At 41.0% G+C, this 18750-nt stretch overlaps 1 protein-coding gene across 1 annotated transcript in view; it reads right to left on the reverse strand.

The window, feature by feature from the left end:
• LOC139708055 (peptidyl-prolyl cis-trans isomerase B-like) overlaps positions 1 to 18750 on the reverse strand; it is a 109782-nt gene that overhangs the window by 5133 nt on the left and 85899 nt on the right. Inside the window, exon 5 of the mRNA XM_071620038.1 lies at positions 17633 to 17716. Within this exon, the coding sequence (XP_071476139.1) occupies positions 17633 to 17716 (84 nt within the window). The remainder of the gene's footprint in view (positions 1 to 17632; positions 17717 to 18750) is intronic.

Raw genomic sequence — 18750 nt, forward strand, 5'->3', positions numbered from 1 at the left:
TTTTGGACTGTAAAATGTCAAAAATTTAAAGCTCGCTCGTTTCGCTCGTTCGCATCTAATTGTTATGCAATTCTCCTGATGTTGCTGCCAGTAATTTGTCGTTATACACCGTCATTTCATAATCCATGTAAGGAAAACTTACAATGTTGCTCAATGACTGTGCGGTGGAGTGTATCACATTCCGTTATGTAGTGTAGTGCCCATTAAGTTTGCAGACTGACAGCGTGCGCCACACACATACACAGGCACGCACAAGCATACACACCCTCAAAATTACTTTTCCACGAGGTGCCCCCCCCCCCCCCCCAATGTCTTGACCCACGGTGCGCCACTGATGACTATGGAATGACTACACCATATGTACATAATATTTCTTGTGCAGACACAATAGGGGGGTGCACCGGCCCCCCCCCCTTAATTTCCAAATTAAAAAAATATAGCTACAAACTGCAGTTTTGGGACTGTAAAATGTCAAAATTTGTAAGCATGCTCGCTCCGCTCGCTCGCATTTAATCACTATACTATTCTCCTAATGTTGCTGCCAGCAATGGCCAGAAGTTGCGCCCGGTGCGCCCCCTCTTAATTTCCAAAGCGAAAAAGTATAGCTACAAACGGCAGTTTTGGGACTGTAAAATGTCAAAATTTTGAAGCTCACTCGCTTCGCTCGTTCGCATTTAATCGTTATGCCATTCTCCTGATGTTACTGCCAGTAATTGCCAGCAGTTGCGCCCGGTGCGCCCCCTCTTAATTTCCAAAGCGAAAAAATATAGCTACAAACGGCAGTTTTTGGACTGTAAAATGTCAAAAGTTTCATGCTCGATCGCATTTAATTGTATTGCCATTCTCCTGATGTTGCTGCCAGTAATTGCAAGCAGTTGCGCCCGGTGCGCCCCCCCCCCTTAATTTCCAAAGCGAAAAGATATAGCTGCAAACGGCAGTTTGGGACTGTAAACTGTCAAAATTTTTAAGCTCGCTCGCTTCCCTCGCTCGCATTTAATCATTATGCCATTCTCCTGATGTTGCTGCCAGTAATTGCCAGCAGTTGCGCCCCGTGCGCCATGCACCCCCCATTTATTTTCAATTGAAAAAATATAGCTACAAATTGCAGTTTGGGGACTGTAAAATGTCAAAACATTTCAAGCTCGCTTGCTCCGCTCGCTCGCATTTAATCGTTATGCCACTCTCTTGATGTTGCTGCCAGTAATTGCCAGCAGTTGCGCCCGGTGCGCCCCCCTTAATTTCCAAAGCGAAAAGATATAGCTACAAACTGCAGTTTTGGGACTGTAAAATGTCAAAATTTTCAAGCTCGCTCGCTTAGCTCGCTCGCATTGAATCGTCATGCCATTCTCCTGATGTTGCTGCCGGGTTATTGCCAGCAGTTGCGCCCGGTGCGCGCTCCTTAATTTCCAAAGCGAAAAAATATAGCTACAAACGGCAGTTTGGGGACTGTAAAATGTCAAAATTTTCACGCTCGCTCGCATTTAATCGTTATGCCATTCTTCTGATGTTGCTGCCAGTAATTGCCAGCAGTTGCGCCCGGTGCGCCGCCCCCCCCCCCCCCCTTAATTTCCAAAGCGAAAAGATATAGCTACAAACGGCAGTTTTGGGACTGTAAAATGTCACAATTTTCAAGCTCAAAATCGCTATGCCATTCTCCTGATGTTGCTGCCAGTAATTGCCAGCAGTTGCGCCCGGTGCGCGCCCCTTAATTTCCAAAGCGAAAAGATATAGCTACAAACGGCAGTTTTTGGACTGTAAAATGTCAAAAATTTAAAGCTCGCTCGTTTCGCTCGTTCGCATCTAATTGTTATGCAATTCTCCTGATGTTGCTGCCAGTAATTTGTCGTTATACACCGTCATTTCATAATCCATGTAAGGAAAACTTACAATGTTGCTCAATGACTGTGCGGTGGAATGTATCACATTCCGTTATGTAATGTAGTCCCCATTAAGTTTGCAGACTGACAGCGTGCGCACACACACATACACAGGCACGCACAAGCATACACACCCTCAAAATTACTTTTCCACGAAGTGCCCCCCCCCCCCCAATGTCTTGACCCACGGTGCGCCACTGATGACTATGGAATGAATGAGACATGCTGTTCACTGCTACACCATATGTACATAACATTTCTTGTGCAGACACAATAGGGGGCGCACCGGCCCCCCCCCCCCCCTTAATTTCCAAATTAAAAAAATATAGCTACAAACTGCAGTTTTTGGACTGTAAAATGTCAAAATTAGTAAGCATGCTCGCTCCGCTCGCTCGCATTTAATCGCTATACCATTCTCCTAATGTTGCTGCCAGCAATGGCCAGAAGTTGCGCCCGGTGCGCCCCCTCTTAATTTCCAAAGCGAAAAAGTATAGCTACAAACGGCAGTTTTGGGACTGTAAAATGTCAAAAGTTTCATGCTCGATCGCATTTAATTGTAATGCTATTCTCCTTAATTTCCAAAGCGAAAAAATATAGCTACAAACGGCAGTTTGGGGACTGTAAAATGTCAAAATTTTCACGCTCGCTCGCATTTAATCGTTATGCCATTCTCCTGATGTTGCTGCCAGTAATTGCCAGCAGTTGTGCCCGGTGCGCCCCCCCCCCCCCCTTAATTTCCAAAGCGAAAAGATATAGCTACAAACGGCAGTTTTGGGACTGTAAAATGTCACAATTTTCAAGCTCAAAATCGCTATGCCATTCTCCTGATGTTACTGCCAGTAATTGCCAACAGTTGCGCCCGGTGCGCGCCCCTTAATTTCCAAAGCGAAAAAATATAGCTACAAACGGCAGTTTGGGGACTGTAAAATGTCAAAATTTTCACGCTCGCTCGCATTTAATCGTTATGCCATTCTCCTGATGTTGCTGCCAGTAATTGCCAGCAGTTGCGCCCGGTGCGCCCCCCCCCCCTTAATTTCCAAAGCGAAAAGATATAGCTACAAACGGCAGTTTTGGGACTGTAATATGTCACAATTTTCAAGCTCAAAATCGCTATGCCATTCTCCTGATGTTGCTGCCAGTAATTGCCAGCAGTTGCGCCCGGTGCGCGCCCCTTAATTTCCAAAGCGAAAAAATATAGCTACAAACGGCAGTTTGGGGACTGTAAAATGTCAAAATTTTCACGCTCGCTCGCATTTAATCATTATGCCATTCTCCTGATGTTGCTGCCAGTAATGGCCACCAGTTGCGCCCGGTGCGCACCTCCCCCCTTAATTTCCAAAGCGAAAAGATATAGCTACAAACGGCAGTTTTGGGACTGTAAAATGTCAAAATTTTCAAGCTCGCTCGCATTTAATTGTTATGCAATTCTCCGGATGTTGCTGCCAGTAATTTGTCGTTTCACACCGTCATTCCATAATCCATGTAAGGGAAACTTACAATGTTGCTCAATAACTTCGCTGTGGAATGAATCGCATTCCGTTATGTATTGTAGGCTGACAGCGCACGCACACACGCGCACACACACATACACACGCACGCACGCACGCACAAGCATACACACCCTCAAAATTACTTTTCCACGAGGTGCCCCCCCCCATGTCTTGACCCACGGTATACGCCACTGTTACAGTTCAAATACCCTTCGCCATTGACAGTGACCACTGACCATGGAAGCCTACCATTTAAATACCCTTAACCATTGGCAATTATCTTTCACTACCATTCAATTCGTGTTGACGATTTTTCCAGGGGCGGCCGCACAGAAACGTTGTTAGCGCTAACAGCGCACTAACAGCACTGATAGCGACGATTTGGCCGCACAGAAGCATGCAGGCCGTGTCACACCAGCCTTGCGTGCGACTTGCAAAGAACAATTTTGACTACCCGGAGGTCCCCGTAGATATCCGCACATGACAGTACCTAGCATGTATCTCAAAAGTAGTCGCCCGGAGGTGCGCACGCATATTTTTTTACCCGCGCAACCGTGTTTAGGCCCTGTCACACCTTTCCGGGCAAGCTACTCGGGCTTGTTACGTGTAGAGATTTTCTAGCATACCGGACATGAATTCCTGAGGGCGGAAAAGGATTTGTGCGAGTCAGCGCATGTGTCTTACTTGCTGGACGCGTTATACTTGCGAGTATACTGTGTGACCTTTGTACCAGTCACGTGGGGGCTGACAACTTAGTGAAGGAATTCCTCTAATGGAATGGCTGAAATCTCACAGAATTTCATTATCTTGGCTGCATACGGGACTGCGAAGTACCTGCGTGGGAATTGCCTGGGAAGTACTGCCGCTAAGGGTCTCCTACTGGCGTTCTGCGTGGACCTCTACGGGCATTCCCGCGACTCACCCGGAAAAAGTCTTGGTCATGCTCAAAACTTGGCTGCGGTTAAATCGGACTTGCCTGAGCACCTCCGGGCAACTACGCGCTACATAGATACTGTCAGGTGCGGACCAACTGCGGAGAGCTCCTTGGAGTAAATTTGTTTCCCCGCAAGTCAAGCCGCAGAAGTTCCCCCGTACGGTATGACAAGGCATGAATGAAAATTGCAAACATTCTTGTTCGCCCGCTGAAAATCTTCTACGTGCTGGAAACTACCTCCTCGCCACAAGCCCGCGTTATGGTGTGACACGGCCTTTAGTCAAATTCACTAACAGCGCTGTTAGCCTAACAGCGCGAGGCCGCACAGAAGCTAACAACAGTGGTGCTGTTTTATCAACTCACGAACAGTGCCAGGGGCACCGATAGTGACAATGTTAAGCCCCTTTTACACTTTCACGGATACCATCACGGATGACCACGGATCGTCGATCCTGGATCATCCGTACTGTTTCCGGCATGACCGTGTTGACTCCGTGAAGTCATCCGGCATTATCCTTGACCTACCGGCACGTCCGCGGGAAAAATTAAGCTTGCTTAATTTTTCATCCCGGACATCACGGATGAAAATCAATACGAGCTCTTCCTTGTTGGCACCGTCTACTCCGTGTTGCCGCCGTATTCCTTCCTTGTATGCACCGGCTATTCCGTGTTGCCTCCGTACTCATTCCGGTACATCCGTGAAGACATCGGGACGTCGGTATTAGCATCGGCTCCATCCGGGATGAGAAATTCGTGTATTTTGCCAAATACAAGCTCATAAAGTCCATGAAATTTGCTCACATCTTCCCCCATCAGTACAGCCAGCAACACCTCATACTGTTCGAACAATTGTAGCCTGAGAAGCTTCAGTGACCCACACACATTTCCTTGATAGTTTGTTGTTGTTGTTGTTGTTGTTGTTGTGTGTGTGTGTGTGTGTGTGTGTTTTTTTTTTTTTTTTTTTGCTTTGTTTATGTCATGATGTTCCCGCAAAATGAGAGTTTGCAAGAAGAGATTTGCCTGATGTCGACAAGCCCAGGCTTAAGTAGGCTGCTGTAGATTTTCTGGTGTGCTTGTTATTAGCTCTGGAGGCATGTTGCCCGAGAATGATAAAGTATCAAAAGCAAAAGTAAATGTCATATGTCAACATTTTAGGGACATCCGTGTAAAGATCGCGAAGGGACCCAGTTGCATTCGTGCTCTTCCTTGATATCCGTGTTGGCTCCGTATCGTTTCCGCTGTGGTCCGCGTTCGTTCCTTGTCTGTCCGCTTCGGCACCGTACTTGTCCGTGTAGCCTCCGTACCTGTCCGTGTAGACATCCAGTTGGGATCGTATTCACACCGGTATGGAGAGGAAAATCAATATTTTGCATGCCGGAACATCACGGATGACGATCCGTGGTCATCCATGAAGCAATCCGTGAAAGTGTAAAAGGGGCTTTAGTGAATATTAAATTTCTTGCGTGGGCCGTAACTTCAGTTGTCTCCTTTTTTATACCATTTGGACATACTTCAAAATAGATCGACCTAGACCTAATTAAGAATATGGCGGGTAGTGGGCGACTTAGATTTTGCTGTGAAAATTTTTCGTGAAATTCTCTTTATATTTTCCTTATATCGTTCTACGCATATCATACACTGCAGCAGTCTTCTCATCCAGCAGTGACTTCAAAAACTTGAAAAAAAAAATCATAACTTTTAAACCGTTTTTCTGATTTTCCCCAAACTTTCACAGATCATATCAATGTGTTCTACTAATATTGCTGCATTCACTCAACCCACATTTGTAGGTGGACTTGTCCTCCAATAGTGAAATAGGCTACATACCCATTAAAGCCAATGATGATGAACTTTATTATTACAACTATTGTATACATAAATATGTAACTAGAAATGCCGCTATGGCGACTGGTTGCCTCTGCCATTATGCATGATTCTCCCAATTATAGGTCTGTCTAAAGTACGTCTTGACAAAGTAAGATGGCAGTTTCACATAAGTGGTAAAGAAATAAAATGACATGTTTGTCACGTATATGTTGAGTGTCTTTCTTTTCTTTGAAATGAGTTTCATTTGAACAAATGTCTAACCATCTGTGTAACATCATTGCACAATGCTTCCTTACAAGCGTTGTGCCTTATAAAACTGTAGTAGGCCCACTCCACGTAACATTAATCCTTCGTCAGTGTAATCTGGAGCTTTTTGGGGGGCGTTGGTATACGACGTTAAGATTACAGGTACGAGTTTTTGGGGGTTCTTTTTCGTGTGATATAGGTTTATTGGTGTTGTATTATATTCGTATACAAGGTAGGGCCTCATCCACTTCAAGCTCCGGTTATGACTGTCCCCTGGGGTATTGATTTCTCCTTTGTTCACACATGAACACAGTATGCCTAAACATAATTTGTTACTTTGTTTTATACGTTATTAGAAATTGATGTTGTTATAATATTGAGAAATTCTTGTATCGATTTGTATGTTCTACTCTCCTTTTTTTTACATACTGTTCATCACTTTGTTTCCATTTGTTATTGTATCTGGAGAAAGGAAATGCGTAGATAAAACCAAACCACACCAAACCAAATCAACTCTCTTCGCTTTATTCTGCACAATTATGAACAATGCAAGTACAGCTCTGCAGGGCTGGTGGAAGCGGGGGGGGGGGCTTTTTTTTGCACCACAAGGACTACATAGGAGTGGGGCCGACGGTTACAGCTCGTTATTCCGAAGGTTCGATATTCCGAAGGCTCTTTATTCCTAAGATTCGTTATTCCGAAGGTTCGTTGTTCCGAATTTCATTTTCGGATTGGCCAATCTTCGAAATAACGAACTTTCGGAATAACGCCACAAATTTCCGGATTAACGAACCTGTAGGTATAGGGAATTTGCGTGTTTCGGATTAACGACCCTTCGGAATAGCGAACCTTCGGAATAACGAACAGCACCCAGGGCCGACATAGGGTGTCACCATTTTCGGCCCCGGTCACCCCGGGAGTGACGCTAGAAAAAAAAGGAAAAGGGAATGAAACCTTTGAGTGCGGTAAGGCCTTTGTTTTTGCCCTGAAGACCTTTTTTTTTTTCTTTTGTTTTAGTTTGTTTTTGTTTTTGGTTTTTTTTTTTTTTTTTTTTGCCTTTCAGCAGAAGAAACCCGGAAGTGGAATGAGAAAGATGCGCTGAAGACCTATATATTTTTTTAATCATTTTTATTATTTTTTTTTTTTTTTGCTTGTCAGCTGAAGAAACTCGGAAGTGGCAGCCGATGTGCGCTGAAGTCATTTTTGTTTTGTTTTGTTTTATTTTTGTTAGCTCATGAACCCCCCCCCCCCCCCCCCCCACTTTTGAAAACGTGGCGCCGGTGTCACAGGCGATCCGTTCCGGCCAGTCGATAAGTTCCGCCGGAACTTATCGGCGGACTGTGGCCGGTATATAAGATCCCCCAGATCGAATCGGCGGGATTTTTGCCTCACCGCCGATAAGATCCCCCACAGCCGATTCGTTCCGGGTCTCTACCGTACAATGTTTACAAAGTGGTAATGGGGAAACACCCCTTCAGTAAAATGTACTCTTCCAGTCTCCCTCTACAGCCAATGAACTTCTCCAAATCTCTCTGACCAGCCAACCGAACAAAGTTGCCAATTTGAAACCCGGACACCTTAAGCGATTCCTTTTTTCCCCCTCCCTTATCTCTTTCGTCGTCATGGTGGCCATGGTACCGTCACAGAACTCTGCTCTGTAGAGTTCTGCACGATGTGACGTTGGACATGCCAACCTCTCTCTGATTTGAATCATTTTGAACAGAATAACCGAATGAGTAACTGTAATTGGGATGTTCGGCATGCTTCATGTTAACTATTGTAATACAAGGAGCTTCATATTAAACATACTGTGAGCTCAAATAGTCCACCTTCATTTTAAAGGGATAGTACAGTTTTGGTTGAGATGAGAAATAGGCTTTCGAATTTTTGCAAGATACCAAGAAAACACTTATGATATAGCACAGAGCATACCATTTTAAGAGGAATTCAAAGTTTATTTGATGAAAATCGGGTTTGGAATATTAACTGAAACATCCAAAAACAAAGTAAAACAAAGCGATCGTTACAAAGTGTGGGTCCCACACTTTATTAGAATCGTTCTTTTTTGGATATCTCAGCCATTTCAAAACCAATTTTTATCAAATAAACGTTGAATTCCTCATAAAATCGCATGCTCTTTCATATTTCATATGAGATTTCTCATTATCTCACCTAAAAATGTTAGAAACCTGAAATTAGGTCTCAACCAGTTACTGTACGATCCCTTTAATGTCTATTTTCAGGGCACAGAGTCTAATCATTTTAGTTATTTTAGATATAACGACCAATATGATCGCCAACGTCATACATGCATGTTCGTTTGGTTCATTATTTTTTCAGTTGTAACAACTAAAAATGACGCGATGAATTTTGTTTTTGTGTGTTAAGTTGTCTTTATTATATGTTGTGTCCGTGTGTATGTGCATATGAATGTGTGTGTGTGTGTTTTTCTCTCTCTCTATTGGGGAGGCGGTCTATCTATACACAGAGATTACTTCAAACAGGAAAGGTATTCTAAAGAGATACAGTATAGTTTTGGTTGAGATGGGCGATTGAAAATTTAACGTTTTGCAAGATAATTAGAAAGCACATTTGAAATAGAGAGCGTACGATTCTAAGAGAAATTGAAAGTGCATTATACGAAATCGGTTTGGACTGAAAAAAAGACATGTGTAGTGGGCAGATAAGGTGGGTCCATCCTTTAATTAGGGTCTCTTTGTTTATACAATGCGTATCAAAAAAAAAAACGCAACAAGATTTGATTTCAAATTTGTGAAAATTGTGTTAACTTTACACCAAAGTGAGTAGCAACATCTTAAAACCATATGATACTCCTCTTCAAAATGATATTTATGCATACACGGTCATGGATGGCTAAGTAATCATTCTTTTTAGACAATGGGTAAATTGGACTATGACGCGATGGCATACGGGAGAAGGCCTTGGAGTGGTTCAGGAGAACCGAAAAAAGTACAAGAAGGTATATAGGAAATGTGTGTGGTTGGTCGGGCGGTCGGGCGGTTCGTTGCAAAGTCTACGTCGCGAACTTTTCTACAGCTCTGAATTAATTCTGATGAAATCTTGGGTATATGGTGATATTGAGTGAATATCTTTATAAGTTGAATTGAGTTCAAATTTGGTGATGATGAAAGTGAGGTGTAGATTTGTAGGATATATGTTTCTCGTGTGTGTTTGATAGAGAAAGCATTGTTATGGTAATTTAATTTTTTCATTTTTTTTAAATATATTGGGATATGTAGGTGATATAATTGCTTGGTGTATAACGATGATGTATATGAAAGGATATTATCAAATAAATTTATGAGTGGAATACTTATATGAAAGTGATATAAGCCCAAATCAACTATTCTTAAAAATAGCCCTTTATATTCGGCATCGAGATTATTCAATACATTACCAACAGAAACAAGATCCTTAACTTCAATTACTGCATTTTCAAGAGCAATTTCGCACATTTCCTTTGCTAATCATTCTACCTGATTATATTAAATTTATCAAAGTACTCAATGTTTATGTAATTACTATCTCCCAATAACTTGTCACATGTTTGATTTTCCTTTTTTTTTGTCTGTCCTTACACAGTGTATACTCAGTGACTTTTTTCTTTGATTTTTTTTTGTGGCGTTCGTTTGTAATGATTATTTTGTGTTTTTTTTTTATGTGCATTCTCTTCATTGTATGATTTCTATGTTTTGTAATCATTTCACGGCCTTGCTGAAAAACAGCTTATAGCTGATAGCAGGCCTTTTTTTGTATTTCTGGATTTTATTGATCAGATCAAAAAACTTTTTCATAAGTCATATGACACATACATTTTTGACATCACAAAACAAAACATTTGATAGCAGTGAATGATAGTGAAATTACCAGGCGTCTGATCCTTTTTTGGACTATAATCTCTAACACACGTTAACACCAATAACTCTAGAATCGTATACACAGAAAACGAGGGAAAAGAAAAAAAAAGGCTTTTTACCGTGGTTAAATAAATAAATTCAATTCAGTTCAATTCAATTCAATTCGTATACAGCTGTATATCAATAGTTTTTGTATACATGTAGTTGTAAATGTCGGGTTAATGTATTCTTATTATGGTGCATACGTTAATGTATGTTAATGTGAGTGAGTTTCATTTTGTACTCTATGACATGTCTGATTGTGGTGTACCTGTGATGTATTGAATGTAAATTTTGTTGCGATATCCAATGTATAAAGAATTTCCAGAGTGGACAATTTAAGTAATCAATCAATAAATCTCCTCTTCCGTTTATCCTGTTCAGCGTGTAGGCATTCTCTCTCTCTCTCTCTCCTTCCTTTAATTTTGTTTTTGCTCTAATCCTTTCATTCGTATATTCCCCTCAGTTTAGTCATGTCACGTTGTTGTGTCTCTGTTGTTTCTTTCATTTTGTCTTATTTTTTGCATTATGCATAATTACGCACTTGTAATTATAATAAGTATTTTTGAAGATATTTTAGAGTGGCCTAAAATCTACAACCAACGCTTTTTAGTGGACCTCTTAGTTCTCATTTTTACCCTGCAAACATAACTTTGTAATTCCAGTATGTGTGCATATCTTTATTTGTTAATTACCATTGAATGTCATACTTTGTAATGTATACTTGCTTATGTTTGCATTTTTAATTTACTTTGTGTTATGTTTTGTTGAAAGAAAAATGAGAATAAAATAGATAAATGAAATGAAATCCAAATGCATAGCTCCATTTTAGTCCCCTGCATACACGGCATACACATTAACAATTTGTTTGCAGACTATTAGACCAACATTCTTTTTTTGTTTTGAAGTACAGCTGAATAATAATTTTCTTATCAGAACAAAGCTCACCGAAAAAAAAAAAAACATGTTTATCCTTGCTGTACCCTACCAGCAAAACCTCCCTCTCTCTTCCTTCCCACTTCAAGCAGTCTCTTATAAATGTAGGACCTATAACTGTAGTATTATCATGCTCTTTCGTTGAACTGTTCTTTGAAGTTTTGTCTATAAATAAAGGCTAATCGTACACTGTCTGCGCAACGGCTCCAGATGATCGACTCGTACGTATTTGTGCATGCTATTTAGCTAATACATTGTAGGCCCTACAGTAATTCATTTCTTCGCGCCACTTGTACGAGGTTATAATATGATTCATTTAAAGGGAAATTATCAGAACGTAAAAATAGGTTTGTCCTTAATATCATTTAAAAAATGAAGAAATAGCTTTCTTAGATTTTTTTTGGTTTGGTATCAGCATCCACAATACACAGATATTATTTTGTTTTTAATGAGGCCTACTCGCACAACCCGGATAGGATCGGCGGTTGCGGAACGTTTATGCGTACTGCCTATTGTGCGGTATATTCGTTCCGCGGAACTAATCGACTGGATTCGGCCAGTATATCGGTTCCCCCGGAACCCGGAACGGATCGACTGTGACACCGGCCATGCTCTCAAGAAGGCGACAATGAACGAATAACATAATACACGTCACTCACGAAGACAACGATGCACTGCGTTGTGCTACCGCTGCATCAACAAGATGCATCAATCTATAAATAGATCATTACGCACAAATCGCATAGATTTTGCCTAACTCTATGGCTCAAATCCACTAACAGCACCGTAACAGCGCACGTGTCTTACAGCGCTCTAACAGCGCTTTCTGTGCGGTCATTTTCCCCGTGCTGTTAGTGGCTGGATTTATTAGTGACTTGATAGCGCTAACAAACCTCCCACTACAGTCAGACCGCAGCACGTATGCCAATGAGCCGATCCGGCAAGATTTATTCAGCACTCTCGTTGACGATCTTTGCGTTCGAAAGGTGTCTCGTCGTGCGAGATTTTGCGAGAGTTTGACAGGGCTATGGTTTTCACAGTGGAGCGACTTGTACATACATTCATCATGGCTTCAAGTCACGGTAAATTGTTCTGCAGACTCTGATCTTTATTTTGATACTAAATTGCGTATAACATCGGATCTTATCATAACGATATAATCAGTTGAATTTGCGTAAATTTTACCTGCTTTTCACGGAAGATTTTGTCGTCTAAAGTTCGTTTTTGGTTCCTGACCGGTTTAAGAAACTGTTGTTTCTGATTTTGGCTTTTCGTAGAGAGGAAACTTAGATACTCATCATATATTGGAGTCAGGGAGATGCAAGCATGATTTATACTAGTTTTTCTGTTTTGAAATGTCCGTAAAATTCACTCCTAAGCCTGAAGTATGCTCCAAACAAAGTGTACAGTGGCGCGAAAGAGCTCTCTGATTGGACAGTGCTTGCATTCAGCACTTGAACTTGGCTTGAACTACACGCGTGCCAAGAAACCGCAAGTGGCATCAAACCGTTATGTAGCAGCGTAATGACGTAATGCAAGCACTGAATGCAAGCGCTGTCCAATAAGAGAGCTTACTCTTGAGATTGCACGGTTTCAAGCTGATCAGCACTGACATCGATGTATATTTTACTGGTTCCTGACCGGTTTAAGCAACAAATTGTCAAGATGTTTACATGTATAGAAAGATTGAGAGATAGACTACCAATTTCTTTTTTATAATGCATTTTCATTGAGACGCAAAGTGAATTCGGTATTCTTTTGACGTCTTGAACGTGTACTGCACGAATTACTTGTTTCATCACTTTTCAAGCTCAAATTACGCTATGATACTTTTCATTTACAATAATTTGAGTAACATGTGACGATAGTTTACATATTTTCCTTGAATTTGCTACCAAATTTGTGAATATAAGGTGTATTTTTGTTGCCGAAAGCCAAAGGACAAAATCCCCTTCCGCAGCTCATTACGTATGCAAGCCTAGAGCGGGCTTGCAAACGAATTGAATAAATACGAGCGAATTATCGGGTGCTGCGGTCTAACTGACTAACAGCGTTTCTGTGCGGCCGGTACAGGCCTATCACGTCTCAACGAATTTAAGTTACTCTCAGTTACTCTCACAGACACATGGCTGAGGTGGTTTCTCGGCACTACTAGTTGGTTTGTAGTGCTTTTGTCACCCCAAATATACACAACTCTGTTCTATACAAATACATTTGTGCATCGCCTAAAATTGTATTTCTGAAGTGTGTACCAAACGATTTGCTTATTTCGATAAAAAGCTCACCAGTATCTCTCTCTCTTACTTTCGTTTTTTTATAAAACCTGCATGAGGTCACCGTAAGGTTGTGTGGTACATGCCAACATGCCTGAAAAAGGCGTAATTCCAGTATTTGAAACGGACAACCTAATTATGCATCCTCAGTATGGAAAACGAAATCATTTTTCGGTCGCATGTCGCAATCCAAAAGGCGCTGTTGCGGCACAAATTGTTGCCCCTTCACAATTTGTCGCTGCTCGTGCAGTTCCCAATTTTTTACCTCAATGGCGGCAATTTGTGCAGGTAAAATGAAACGTAGCTGCACAAATTGTCGTCGGTCGTTGTCTTCAAGCTGCAGAAGATAATGCTAAGATGCACTACGGATTGTGTGGTTTGGGTGGTTGTTCCTGCGTTATGCTTGGTTGGGGCGGGTATGACTGGTAAATGTGATGTGTAAGTATGTGTGTATGGGGGGGGGGAGGAGGCTGCATGGTATGTGTTGTCTATGGTGTGTAGGTGCGTATATGTGACGTGTGCATTCGTGTGCGCTTAGCTGTGTGTGTGTGTGTGTTTGGAGTATGATAATATGTGTGGAATCTGTGTGCATGTGTGGCGGTTGATGCTAACCTGGCCTAAACACAAACACACGCACAAGCACACACACACACACACACACACACACACAGGCACACATCCACACCCGTCCCTCAATTGACATGAGCTCTGACAATTGTGCTTATTTTTTGTCGGAAGTAATCAGTTTGTGCATGTGTGTTTCATGTTTTTATATTGAACCAGGAATAGGCAGATCCGCTGAAGCAAATAAACGTTGATTAATGTGTATTAGTTTGGTGTTTTTTTGTGTGTGTTATTTTATTTTGTATGAGTTCCTTTTCAATGTTGGAAGACCGTTTAAAAGTCAGATGAATTACTTTCCGAAGCAAGGCAGTTTGCAGGGAGTATGGCATGCTCGAACTCCTGAAGTGTTGTAGTAATGTTATAGTGCTTCTGGGCAACGAGGCAGCAACAGGAATGCGCGATTACGGGAAACATGTTGTTTTATAACTCTTATTTTTCCTTCAAACGACACGACGATGACAAAAATTTGAACATTCATGAACTATACGGGAGACTTGGATCTTAGTCAATACCTTCCTATGTATGTCCCTCTTCTCAGAAGGCGGGTGTCAGGAAAGGAATATATTTGTTCATTTGTGCATAGTAAAAGAAGACATATGATGTCTTGACTTTGTAGAAAACTTTATTAGATCAATGCCTCCTCCATCGAGCTGGATATTATCCAGACAAGAAGTATAAAAGCAACTTAGTTAATTGGATTCAGTTATGCCGTGTTACATCATTGTGTTAGGTTCAGGCAAGCTCATCGGACTGTGAGGTTAGGTTTTATTAGGTTAATGAGATACAGAAACAGTGGGGATGATAGCATGGGCTAGGCGAGTCTAGAAATAGTTTGTTTTGTAAAGTGAATTTTTCTGGCATACTTTTGTCTGGGTCTTATGATAATTGACCTTGGTAGGGCAGGGTAAATAATTGTATCGGCTGTTGGGAACAAGAGATTGAGAAATATTTTAGCTAGCACGTCACATACATCAATCTACGTCGTAGCTCGAAACGGGTTCCAGCCGACGTCGGCGAGCATGACTGTTTAAAAGGCCAAGGGAGCTAGAGTGAACGTCTAGCTGAGGGCCAAGTCTACGGGGGGTCAACCAAAGAACAAGCCGAGTACTGTAATCAAGGAAGCAGCTAGACAGCCAAGGCATTGGAAGACACCAGCGCTGAGGGGAACCTTGCTCAAGAACTCGGACATCCAAGAAGTCAAAGTTATGTAACTATTTATTTTGTGAATTTGTTGTTTCAATATCCGACTATGTCGTAGTTCAAATCAACATTGTTAACACAACCAATGAATGCTGATTCAACTTAATTTGACCTGTCTCGATCTGCATGTTTTTTCTAAGTCAAGTGTATTTATAGCTAAATTAAAAAAAAGTCGCTCATGTTACAGCGGGTTAACCTTGACTCTGACTGTCTGTTCTCTTTCCCTCTCTCCCTCTCTCTCTCTCTCTCTCTCTCTTTCTCTGTCAGTTCCAAATATGTCACTGTTATAAAAATATGTGTCGATTTAAACAGGGAAAAGTGTATGAAATCGATGGAATTTAGGGCAATTAAGTTCTAGCCAAATTACACTCTTCAGCTTGTTCACTCATTGATCATGGTTTCAGCAAGTATTTACCTCTCATTATAACCATACATCTCACGAAAATTTCAAAATAACTTCCCAACTTATACTGATGTTGATAAGAACTATTATTATTCTCCTGGTACAATAGTATTTGCTGCTCATCAGCGTCAGTGGGTGATGTAAAGCAAATCTCAGCGTTTTCTATATATTTTCTCAGATTAAATTTTTACTCCTCTGGTTCATCTCTCCCAGCGCAACAAACATCACGTAAAATATGTAAAATGTGATATACAAATTAAGAAAAGCGCATACCAAAGACGAACAAAATATTATAAAAGTGATCAATGATAATTAGTGTATTTGGGAGTTAGTTCTATATATTTTGAGTAATGTAACCTGCCAAAGTATGTTTGTAAAACTGTTGGAAAAAATGAATGGTATATAAGATATATGAGAACCTTACGTTGGGAGAACTGAAAACTGTACAAACAGCGGGAAGTATTTAGAGTGTTCTCAATCAAAACGTAAGAAAAAATTGTATTTGAGGACAATAAGACACGTCCACCTTCATTTACATGTGGCTTGGGTGAATGCAACAATATTAGTAGAACACATCAGTGAAAGTTGGGGAAAATCGGACAATCCGTTCAAAAGTTACGAACTTTTAAAGTATCTGCGCATTCACTGCTGGATGAGAAGACTACTGCAGTGTATGATGTCATATGCGTACAACGATATATAGAAAATAAAAAGAGAATTTCACAAAATTTCACTTTTTGAATAAAGTGCACATTTCTTCGACTTGTTACTGACATATGTTAAAGCTAATTCACATCTTCAATGGTTCTGTTAAACGGTAAAGGATATCATGTGTCTTTTGCACGTACCCTGGTACTTCCTGCTAATTCTTCTTTCTATCAGTACTTCTTTTCCAGATTTCTCTTACTCTATTCTACAAATTCTGTTGTTCTCGGGTACTTGTGTGACTCTGGTTCCTTAGCTTTCCTTGTTATTCTGTTATTCCTTTTCCATGCTGGTGATATTGCTAATTGCGTGGTCAAATGATTTTAACCTGTTCGGTTGATTGTTTATGGAACCACTGATGAGGTGCACTGGTTCTCGTTCAATATTCTGTTTTGTCAATTCCAATAGCCCACCTGTTTTGATAGATTTGAATTTGAACCCGGAAAGTTTGTTATGATATTTATATTGCACAAATGCCTTTTATGATAATTATGTTGCATGTGTGCCCGCACGTGTGTAGTTCTTTGGAAGCTCTCAACCCTTTTCTTCTATTTTCTGTTTTCCTCTCTTTCTCTCTCTCTCTCTCTCTCTCTCTCTTTCTTTCCTCTCTTGGTTCCTACTAGTGGGCGCACATGCAGTGTGATACATGTATAATGGCGATTATTTATTGAGATAATCACTGTGATATTTGTATATTTTTTTATGAGACAGTCTATCAATGATATGAATGCAATTTCATTCATTCATGCGTAATAAAATGTGCCTTATTATTGTTTTTCACCGTTGCACTATAAGGCTGTCTTGTGAATGACATTGGAATATTATTCATTCATGCATTTCAACTGCATGTACATTGCATACTGCATTCATTGTGAGTTTTGATAAACATCTCTCTTGAGAGGCCTACTCCTTTCTTCCCTTTCCCCATTTCTCTTCTTTCCCTCGGATCCTGTGCTCTCTTCTTCATAATTCCTGCTTTTTCTGGGCACTCTTTGAGTGTAATTAATGCAATATTATTATCATAGGATAACACTGTTGTATTGACAGGTTTTAAAAGACAGCTCACCATGTATAAGTGTGGAATTCTATGTGCTTTTATCGATATGAATCATTATACAAGTTATTTACAGCCCTTTGTGAATTGACTAATGGAATCTTGATATATGTATTTATGTAAAGCATATCACATTGTATGTGTGCCCACATAGGCAGCTTTTCCTGGAAATCCCTCCCCCCTCCCGTCTATCTTCTGCTTCTTTCCCTCTATCTTTTCTCTTTTGCTTCCTGGGCACACATGGACTGTGATTTACATTTACATTACGCAGCATTCATTGTTGCACTCTGTTATTTTATTGGAATAATCACGGAACGTTTTCGCATACGTGTGCATGCATATTTGCATAACAACACTGTATTACAATGTGTGCCCATAGAGACAGCTGTTCTATGGAACCCTCTCCATCCTTTTCCACCTCTATCCTTTCCTTCTTATTCCTGCTCTTCTTGGGCTGCGTTTATCAACCCCTTTTCTCGGCAGAAACAGGTTATCCAAACAGCTTTCAAGGAATTTCTACGAGTTGATAAACGCAAAGCTGTTTTTAAAGCCCTTTAGGAAAGCCTTTTACGAAAGGGTGCGTTTATCAACTCTCCTTTCTCGGCAGAAACAGGTTATCCAAACAGCTTTCAAGGAATTTTCACGAGTTGATAAACGCAAAGCTGTTTTGAAAGCCCTTTAGGAAAGCCTTTTCGAAAGTCCCAAATTTGTGACGATCCAAACAGGTTTCCTAAACAGGTTATCAGAAACCTGTTTGTAAAAGCCTTTCGAAGTTGATAAACGCAAAGCTGTTTTGAAAGCCCTTTAGGTCGCCCTACTGCGGTTACGCAACCATGCGTTTCCGGTTTCTGAAAAGACGCGCGCCACGTAAAGTGCACGCGAGTACGTGTACACAGGTGTATACATACAGCTGTGTGTAATGCACGCATATGCTTGGAACAAGGAGGTGTTTCACCAACAAAGTTTGAGAAATAGAGTAACAACAGTCTCATTCCCTTCGATCCCATGTCTCATGCCGCCACTCAGAAATATTTGAAGTATATGCTAAACTGGAGCTGTCTCACAGATAGGAAGACAATTGATTCATGTGGCATTGTATCATGACTCGTCACTCTCAAAGGAAAACAAGCGGTACATTAATAGTACAGGCAGTCAGGGCTTCGGAAAGGGCTCTCGAAAGGGCTATGGAAAGAGCTTTCAAAAGGGCTATCGAAAGGGCTATCGAAAGCCGTTTAAACAGGGGAAAGTTGATAAACGCAGCCTT

The sequence above is a fragment of the Diadema antillarum genome, unplaced genomic scaffold, assembly GCF_040938485.1.
Source record: "Diadema antillarum isolate AM-2024a unplaced genomic scaffold, OU_Dant_1.0 seq00001296_RagTag, whole genome shotgun sequence".
Lineage (NCBI taxonomy): Eukaryota > Metazoa > Echinodermata > Echinoidea > Diadematoida > Diadematidae > Diadema > Diadema antillarum.